The 10,204-nt window shown below is 35.4% G+C and overlaps 1 protein-coding gene across 1 annotated transcript; it reads right to left on the bottom strand.

Annotated features, from left to right (window-relative positions):
* Nucleotides 1-5,130: 5,130 nt before the first annotated feature.
* Nucleotides 5,131-7,652, bottom strand: LOC149173666 (subtilisin-like protease SBT5.4). Its single transcript, XM_089426791.1, has 4 exons — nt 7,599-7,652; nt 7,297-7,510; nt 5,369-5,898; nt 5,131-5,187 (listed from the first exon to the last, which is right to left on the bottom strand). The coding sequence occupies exons 1-4, from the start codon at nt 7,650-7,652 to the stop codon at nt 5,131-5,133; spliced, it is 855 nt and encodes a 284-aa protein (XP_089282917.1).
* Between the last annotated feature and the right edge of the window lie 2,552 nt (nt 7,653-10,204).

Here is a 10,204-nt window from a genome sequence, read left to right as displayed (position 1 = left end):
TTTTCACTCAGATTTATGATTAATGCAATATAGATAGTAGGGGTTTTGAGCAGTGGGTTTCCCAAGATAAATATTGTGTTATGTGCCATTGATTTATATTCTTCTTGTTCATATTTATTTCATCGATCTATTGGCTTCCGCTGGTTGAAAGTAGAAGTAGATTCTTGTCCTCTGGTTTAGTACATTGCATGAGCTTGTGAATCTACAAGATTTTCTACATCGGCCTCCCCTTGCAGAGGGAGCACATGCAATCATACCTCCAGGTGTGAGGTGGGGTGATGTGAAATGATAGTCCCAAGAGGGTTGAAATTGGGAAGGGTCCATTGAGAGGTTTTATCTCATGGATCGTACCTTGCTACGGGAGCCCAAAGTACATAGTAGCGAGAGGAATCAATGGTGATTGATGCAGTCAAAGATCAGAGTGGAAGAGGCTAGAGCAATCAAATACTGAAGAGCACAAAGAAGGGTTGACAACAATGCAGAAAGGAAAAGTCAACAGAAGCGCAGAGTTTTTAGTCGACAGAGGAAGTAGTAGTAAGAGAATTTGATGACAGATGCATCATACTAGTTTAGGTTGGATGTTTTTTTTAGTTTCAGGAGTTGTTGTAGAAACAACACTAGAGAGAAGTGTTGCATGAAGAACATTCCAAAGGTTCAGGATTGGGATAGATTTGAATTCCTTTCTTGTTGAGAGGGAGTGTTGGAAATAGCAACAAGAAATGTTAAAAATAGAATCCAGAAATTCCAATTTAATTTGTCCTTGAATTAAATTGTGAATTAAAATTTTAATTCCTTTCTCATAGAAACTTGTAATAGTTAACTATGTTAAGTTTACTTAGTTAACTTAGGAATTTCGAGTTGGAAGTCTTTTGGAAGTCATGTAAGTGTTCTCCCTAAATTTTAGGGGTCCAGGATGAGTTTAATTGTGAGTTGTAATTAGATAACTCAGTTTACTGAGTTATGTTCAGTTAAATTAGTTCAAAACTGTTTGTGGAACTAATAGAGAGTTAACAGTCAGTTGATGCACTAGTGCATCCACAAGTGTCACTCTAGTTAACTAAATATTCCCTCATCAGAAACTCATGCATGTCGATTCTGAAAAATACCAAGTTGAGACTAGAGTATAGGGACAATGTACTATCAATTGTATGATTTACTGAGTTGTATATATCATGCATGCAATCAGGAAGTCAACCTAGATTGGATTGTGCATTTTTGGAAGCACTGGATTCCCATTAATATGGGCTATTCAGCCATAGGAATTGCGCAAGGAAATAGGGGCTTGGAGAGCAGCAGAATAGGCTAAGGTTTGGCTTGAAATAGATTGTGAGCAGAGAGTTGATCATACTTGTGCAGGAATTGTTCTAGTAAGAATAAGATTTGTATTTTCACTCAGATTTCTGATTAATGCAATATAGATAGTAGGGGTTTTGAGCAGTGGCTTTCCCCGGATAAATATTGTGTTAGGTGCCATTGATTTATCTTCTTCTTGTTCATATTGTTTTCATCGATCTATTGGCTTCCGCTGGTTGAAAGTAGAAGTAGATTCTTTTCGTGTGCTTTAGTACATTGCATGAGCTTGTGAATCTACAAGATTTTCTACATCGGCCTCTCCCTTGCAGAGGGAGGACATGAAACCATACCTCGAGGTGTGAGGTTGGGTGATGTGAAGTGATAGTCCCAAGAGGGATGAAATTGAGCAGGGTCCATTGAGAGGTTTTATCTCATGGATCATACCTTGCTACGTGAGACCAAAGTACATAGTAATAGGAGGAACCAGTGGCGATTGATGCAGTCAGAGATCAAAGTGGTAGAGGCTAGAGCAGTCAGATACTGAAGAGCGCATAGAAGGGTTGACAACAATTCAGAAAGGCAGAGTCAGCAGAAGCATAGAGTTTTCAATTGACAGAGGCAGTAGCAGTTAGAAAATTTGATGACAGATGCATCATACTGGTTCAGGTTGGATGCTTTTTTTAGTTTCAGGAGTTGCTGTAGAAACAACACTAGAGAGAAGTGTTGCATGTAGAAAATTCCAAAGGTTCAGGATCAGGATAGAGTTGAATTCCTTTCTTGTTGAGAGGGAGTGTTGGAAATAGCAACAAGAAATGTTAAAAATAGAATCCAGAAATTCCAATTTAATTTGTCCTTGAATTAAATTGTGAATTAAAATTGTAATTCTTTTCTCATAGCCACTTGTAATAGTTAATTAAGTTAAGTTGACTTAGTTAACTTAGGAATTTCGAGTTGGAAGTATTTTGGAAGTCATGTAAGTGTTCTCCCTAAATTTTAGGGGTCCATGATGGGTTTATTTGTGAGTTGTAATTAGATAACTTAGTTTACTGAGTTATGTTCAGTTAAATTAGTTCCAAACTATTTGTGGAACTAATAGAGAGTTAACAACCAATTGGTGCACTAGTGCATCCACAAGTGGAACTCTAGTTAACTGAAGATTCCCTTATCAGAAACTCGTGCATGTCGATTATGAGAAAGGCCCAGTTGAGACTAGAGTGGAGGGACAATGTACTATCAGTTGTATGATTTACTGAGTTGTATAGATCATGCATGCAATCAGGAAGTCAACCTAGATTGGATTGTGCATTTTTTGAAGCACTGAATTCCCATTAATATGGGCTATTCAGCCATAGGAATTGTGCAAGGAAATAGGGGCTTGGAGAGTAGCATAATAGGCTAAGGTTTGGCTTGAAATAGCTTGTGAGAAGAGAGTTGATCATACTTGTGCAGGAATTGTTCTAGTGAGAACAAGCTTTGTATTTTCACTCATATTTCTGATTAATGCAATACAGATAGTAGGGGTTTTGAGCAGTGTCTTTCCTCGGATAAATATTGTTTTATGTGCCATTGATTTATCTCCTTCTTGTTCATATTGTTTTCATCGATCTATTGGCTTCCGCTGGTTGAAAGTAGAAGTAGATTCTTGTCTTGTGCTTTAGTACATTGCATGAGCTTGTGAATCTACAAGATTTCCTACATCGACCTCTCTGAAACTCGACCTCTAGTGCTCCACGACCTCTAGGCTTAAGGCCATGGCACAAATAAATCGTGGCACAAATAATTTGATGGATAGGCTCTTCATCAGTAAGAACAACCTTCAACGCTTACACACACAATCTTATCTCCTGACACCTCCATGGGCTTCATGAGGTGACACTTCACTACACTCTTTCAGAATATTGAATTGGCGGCTTTACAGGTCTTGCAGCAACTCAATACAATACTGACAGCAACCTCATGCAATAGAAACCTTAGCAGAACAACAGCCTTCAGCGACTGCCTTTTGCATTTTCATAATTTATATGTTGCCCCCACGCTAGTACTCACAACCAGCAACTCTCACAGCCTGTGTTGTGAACGAACAATCAAGGATCGAATTTGGATCGAACATCGATCTCAACGATCTATTTCGATGAGCGTTAACACAAATACATAGACTCCTCTACAAGCAGGCCGACTTACTCTTCGTGCTCACAACAAGTAGTCAAAACACAACTTTATCCCCTGATGCTCTGATACCAACTAAAAATAATAGGAAGACAAATCGAAATTGAAAATGAAACCCACCACACTCAGGTGAGGAACACCTGAGGCTACCACAATGTTGCGTTCATTAATTGGAGCAATAACATATACACAAATATAATGGTTACATTCTGTTTGGGAGATCACAACAATCTCCTACAAAATAGGATCTAAATCTAAACTTAGAAAACAATCAAAACAACCTTTCTCCATTATTTCTATGTATCAAGTGTAGTTATGTTGGGTGTGGAGCATGATTATCATCCTAATTTAGAGGTCTTTGTTTCAGCCGGATGTATACCCCAGGAAGATTGTACACCCCTCCATGTGGGGGGGGGGGGGGGGGGGACTTGTCCCCCCCGGCTGGGGGGTCCGGGGACCAACGGTCCCCCGGTGGGGGTTTCTGGGGCAACACGCCGAAGATAAAAACAAATGTAAAATTGCCTTGTAAAAGTATAGTAATTTCTAGTCAATCTGGGCCGTTCATTAGGAAGATGATCCGACGGTAGAAATCATGTTTAGTTTAGGGTTTTTTGCCCTATAAGGCAACCCCTCTCTTTGTATGAGGGTATTGTATTGAGGTTGTGGAATATATGTGTATTCTTAGAGCGAGAAACAGAGAGGTGAGACTGTGAGAGAAAACAGAGGATATTACAGCAGATCTACTGTCAGTTGTGTCTCTTCATTTTGCTAGATAATAGAAAGGAAGGACTAGTTGTTCGAGGTGGACACACTAGGTGAACCACGTATATCTATGTCTCTCTGGTTTTATGTGTTTGTGTTTTTCCGAATATTATATGTCTTGCATTTCTCTGTCATACATAATATTTTTCTAACAAGTTAAAAGCTCAACATGGATGGTTGTCGATTTATTTTGGAAGATGTGGATCTAGGGAAGGATCCCTCATTTGTTGAAGACCCGAGAGTTGTCTTCTAGTGAAGTTATGCAACAACTTGGGATGTGTTCAGTAATTGAATTTGGGAGATCCGAGATTTGGGAGTTCAAGAGTGGAACTCGGGAAGCCAACTTGCCAACTATTCAGTATTTGAATTCGGGAGATCCCAGATTTGGGAGTTCAAGAGTGGAACTCGGGAAGCCAACTTGCCAACTACACCTTTATGAGGCCTAAGAGACAACTTGATGGAGTTAGTAATCTAGAATATTTCGAAATTATTAAGGCAAGTTGATGAAGACGTTACTTGATTGAGATCAAGAGAAGTACTTGTTAAGGGAGAGACTTGGAGATTAACTCTTACTTGTCTTGTGCATCTTGAGTGATATTCCTCGTCCTTAAATGTTATTGTTGTGTGAGTTGTGTAAGTGTTAATTAGTTAGACTTGAGAAATTTAGTGTTTGGTTGAGATATTTTCTCAACTTATTGATTGTATGGTTAAGATAGAATTTCTATTTTCAACCAATGACTGATGTATTTATAGCGTGATTAATCTAATGTAATATAAATTTTGATGTGCAATCTATTTTACCAATCTTGGAGATTCTATGCTTTTAGGTTTTATTCCATGCAAGAGTAATTAAAAAATGTAATTATCAAAAACTAATGTAATAACCTTTCATAAAAAAATAAATTGGAATCAAGAAAGATTTGTAGCATTTACATATTTTAATGACAGTCGATATGACGTTGTATACTTCAAAAACAAAAAACAAATTTAATTAATATAAATCATGCTTGAAATTTTATTAGGTTGCAGGGCCTACCAATTCTACAAAAGAGAAACATTCAATGACCCTTTTACAAAATTTCCGTCAATAAATGAAAAGCAATAACTTGTCAGTGAGATATTCACTATCTTAATTCACACTGCTTACCTTCACAACAATGGGACTTGCAACCCAATACTTGGCATTTCTCCATGTAAGGTACCCAAATACGTACTGACCCCTAGAACTCTTCACGGCTTTCAGTGACACATTAAATGTTTTCCTTTCCCCGCTGGTAGAAAAGTGAAGCTCTGCAGGCTCAACTAACACTGAAACTCCAACAGGAGACTGCACTTTTGCTTTATAAGTCACCGGTCCCTCTGCTACATTTGTCACAGTTCTTCTCACAGTTGCTGACCCTTTCAGGGCCGAGACAGTGATGGAGGGATAGTTGAGGTTATAGATATTAGGGGGTCGTGCTGGACAAGTGAATGCCCTTCCTGTTATGGCCTTGAGCTGGGTTGAATTATAATGCAAGCTGCAAAAAAAAATGTTGTAGTCTCTAATTGATAGATCATAGACTAGGCCAGGATCTCCAGCCTTATTTGGATACACATGACCTGCACCATACTCGAAAGGACCTGCTGTTTGCAGTGAGTCGTCTTTAATTGTCGTTTTGGTGTTGTCCAATTTTTGAGCTGTCATTTAAAAATATTAAAACATATTAAAATGGAAAAAAGGTTAGCAAATATATAGAATATAGCAAAATAAAATATCTTTTATTTATTGGAAAATTTTATAAAACTTATCATGCTAAAATTTATAGTATTTAGATTAAGTATTATTTGTATTTGAGTATCCAAGTTTTAACATTTTCAAAATTATAGTGTGTATAAGGTTTTCTTAAAACATATTAAAATGGAAAGAAGGTTAGCAAATATATAGAATATAGCAAAATAAAACATCTTTTATTTATTGGAAAATTTTATAAAACTCATCATGTTATAGTATTTAGATTAAGTATTATTGGTATTTGAGTATCCAAGTTTTAACATTTTCAAAATTATATTGTGTATAAGGTTTTTTAAACATCCAGTTTTTAAATTCTCATTAAAAACAAGTTTTAGTTATTTTTAATAGATGAATAAAATGTCCATTAAAAATAAAAACAAAAACAATTATAATTATAATTTTAGTTATTCTTGATTTTGGATATTTATTTGAAAGATTAGAGGTTTCGAAAGCACTATTCACAATTTAATTCAAAAAGTGGTCAACTTAATTTCAAAACAATTTAAGTGCATAAGTGTATCATTGATATTATTCTCCAAAATTTTAAAGAGAAATGTATTTTGAAGTTTAGAAATTTTGGGTATTTTTATGAGTTTTTATTATGCAAATTATAAAATGTTTGATAATATTTTTGTAAAACACTAAATTTAATTTCTAATAATTTTTTATAATATTTGTAAAATTTTGAAAATTTTAAGTAATAATATGTAGGGAAAATTTTAAGGATAGAAGTTTATCTTAAAGTTTAGAAATTTTGGTGAATCTTATTAGTCCTTAATATACAAAGTGTGAAATGTTTGGTGATATTTTTGTAGAAATATTTAGATTTCCAATGATTTTATATTAATAGATGTAAAATTTTGACAATTTTTAAGATAAAATAATTTTATACTATAAAATTTGGGGGAATCGCTTTTAGAAAAAAATGGAAACTGGCATAAAATTAACCCTTTAAATTTTCCCTATAATTCTTTATAAAATATTTGAAAATGCTTTTATAAAATAAAATCAAATTTCCCAAAAAAATATTTTATAAAAAAAAAATTCAAATTTCTAAATTTTTTATATGATATTTATAAAAAATTTAAATCTTAAAGATATAATAATTTTATAATTTTTGGCAATATAATATAATAATTTTAAACTATAAATCATTTGTTAAAAATAGAATGCAAATTGGCAAAAAAATATTTATAGAAAACATGAAAAAATAGCACCTCTACCAATGTTAGTCCTAAAATTTCGGCAGATTGGAATATATCTTTCAAAACTTTGTATGTATACGCATAAATAGATACAGATACCTGTAGTCATAATGGCAGACCGAATGGCTGCTGAGCTCCAATGAGGATGTGCACTCTTCAATAAAGCTGCAACACCAGCAATATGCGGGCACGCCATAGACGTGCCAGAATCTAGAGCGAAAGGTACAGCTCTATTATCAAAGTTCAAATCAGTTAATGGTGCTGCTTCTGAAAATGCCGCAAGGATGCTCACCCCTGGAGCTGTAATATCAGGCTGCACTGGAGAAACAGTTAACAACTTTCTTTTCAAAATATTAAGGAAGATATCATACCAATGGAGTTGTGGGGATTGAATTATAAACCTTGAGTATGTCTGGAGTAAGAGAATTCGGACCCCGAGAGGAAAAGTTTGCCATAGTCGGAGCTGGCTTTACATCTAATTGAGTTCTTGAATAAATGGAAGCGACAGGGGACCTGAATGAGCATAATTTAATTGGGCATTAGGGTTTTTCATGCAATAACCAGGTTTTACTACAATTTGAAAAGCTTTATATCTAATTGTGTTCTTGAATAAATGGAAGCGACAGGGGACCAGGATGAGCATAATTTAATTGGGCATTAGGGTTTTTCATGCAATAACCAGGTTTTACTACAAGTTGAAAAGTTGCATTGAAATCCTACGCTGTTGATTTGATGTATTGAAAAACTGCCGCTCCATCAGTTGCATTCAAATGTGCAGCAGGAAGAAAATGAAAGTCTTCATCAACGTCAGTGTCGCCTCCGGGTGCATTGGCGAGAATCATGCCTACTCCTCCTGCTAATCGAACGGTTAAACCTTTCTCAATTCTTTCACTGATACCACGAAGGCAGGCAACGATTTTTCCTTTAACTTTGCTGGGATCTAATGATCCCGGGAAACAGAGTTGTCTGAAAATATTAGCGATTGAAACTGTTAAAACACAATATGACATAGAAGTGTGACTTTGATGGATTGAAATACTATTCCTGTCCAAGTTTTTTCTTTGGTAATTGGGTAGTAGTATGTAGCATCATACCCAGCTGTCGTATTCACATGTGGGGCTTTCACTCTTGCTGATGATACCAGTGGATACAACTTTCCCTTTGGTAATTGGAACTGGGCTAGGCTTCGTCCCTGCCCTCAAACAAAAAGACACAGAGTAACATAATCAACTTTTCTAGCAAACTTCAAGGATCTGATTTATTGATTTCAATGCCCTGGATTGGGAAAACAATTAAATATTAAATTTTCGATTTTATAGACCGAAACAAAGAGAAAATGTCAATATGCTTTATTGCCCTCTTGAAATTTTGTATGAAAAGATACCTCTACAGCACTCACAATTATCCTGATAATCAATAAACCGTTAAATCTTACAATGCTTTCCAAAAAACATGCAACATAAACATAATGAAATATGTATAAGCCTCTCGGCCTATTTAGCGGTTCCATGTTCCAGGGATTAATGTCCACCATTAAGCCTTACGGTAATACTGGTAAATCGAATTTCATAATATGAATTCAGCGCTCTTCAATACTTAACTAGACAGAGTATGAGTTCCATGTCCAACTTTGTCTCGTGCAGAGAGAAATTCCCCTGTTTCAGAGAGATTCAAAGGCTTAATTTCAGCATCACGCCCCTTGATGAAATACCTTCCTCCAATCAATTTCCTGTTGCAAACAGCAATTTGGAGGGTGAAACTTTGCTTCCATTGTGAAGGGCTTGCTCTCCAATCAACTTGTTATTGCAAAACACTCGAGAGTGAACCATGATTCCAAGAATTGAATACTAACTGTTCCACTTTTCGGGCAGGGATATCTTACAATGCGGTTGGCTTCTATTATACACCAACAAACAAAGAAACAAATACAGAGATTGAGCATTCTCCAACAAGCAAGTTCAAAGTGTTTTTCTTCCAAGCAATGTAATGCAAGAAATAATAACTGCAATAGACTGCAAGCATTACAACAATATCAAATAAGAATGCAGGGGCATTTTACAAGCAAAAACATGTATTATTCAGTTACAACCCAGCAAGGTAAATATTGAGTATCCCTGACAATTATTACTCAAAATTGTGTTTGCATTAGTAAACTTCCAAATCGTTACCATTATCTTAAGTGGGAAATTAATCTCAATTTACCAAAGTGGATACCAGGATGGCAGTTAATCCACGTGATCGATTTTCAATGAAGTGTGTGTGAGAATCACTCCAACACCCCGCCAAAGCTCTTATTCCATGTTGAGGTTTTGGGTTACACTAAAATCTCCAGACAATGTTAAACTTCTAAACCCTTACCATTATCTTAAGTGGGCAATTAATCTCAGGATCATATGATCTATTCCCAATGAGGTGAGTGAGAATTACTCCAACATTACTTACGTCAAAAACATGCTTAAACATCAAAGTGCCAGATTACTTTAAATATAGCATATTTACAAAGATCTACCCCTTACTGTTCCAGGATTTCTGGCCTAAGTGCTTAAAACTGGCCATCGATAAACACTTAAAAACCATACTGCTCCAAAAGAATACAAAACTCAAACATACTTCTGGGACACTGTAATGTTTTATAAAGAGTTTGAATTGCAAAACTCAAACATACTTCTGGGAAACTGTAATCTTTTATAAAGAATTTGAAATTCTTACTGTTCTAGGATTTCTGGCCTAAGTGCTTAAAACTGGCCATCAATAAACACTTACAAACCATACTACTCCAAAAGAATACAAAACTCAAACATACTTCTGGGAAACTGTAATGTTTTATAAAGAATTTGAAATTCTTCATCTTCTCTGGCCTTGTGTTTAACCTAGAGAGGTCATCCTTATTTAAATGGTAAATGCCAAAATATTCTTGAAATTTGATGTACATGAGAAACTGTTTGACTTCATTAATGTCTATCATATTATTGGAGAATCTACAATTTAATTACATAAAAACAAACTT

This window comes from Pinus tabuliformis, chromosome 4_2, assembly GCF_031772625.1.
Source record: "Pinus tabuliformis cultivar Carrire ecotype Pingquan chromosome 4_2, CPIR1, whole genome shotgun sequence".
Taxonomy (NCBI): domain Eukaryota; kingdom Viridiplantae; phylum Streptophyta; class Pinopsida; order Pinales; family Pinaceae; genus Pinus; species Pinus tabuliformis.
This window is presented reverse-complemented; position numbering and strand designations above follow the sequence as displayed.

What these genes read in the sequence shown, in the direction of transcription:
- LOC149173666 (XM_089426791.1), bottom strand. Translation starts at nt 7,652, where the DNA reads ATGGCAAACTTTTCCTCTCGGGGTCCGAATTCTCTTACTCCAGACATA. An exon ending in TTACTCCAGACATACTCAAG is followed by an intron (nt 7,511 to 7,598) that starts GTTTATAATTCA and finishes TCTCCAGTGCAG; the next exon opens with CCTGATATTACAGCTCCAGG. An exon ending in CAAGTCCCATTGTTGTGAAG is followed by an intron (nt 5,188 to 5,368) that starts GTAAGCAGTGTG and finishes TTGTTTTTGAAG; the next exon opens with TATACAACGTCATATCGACT.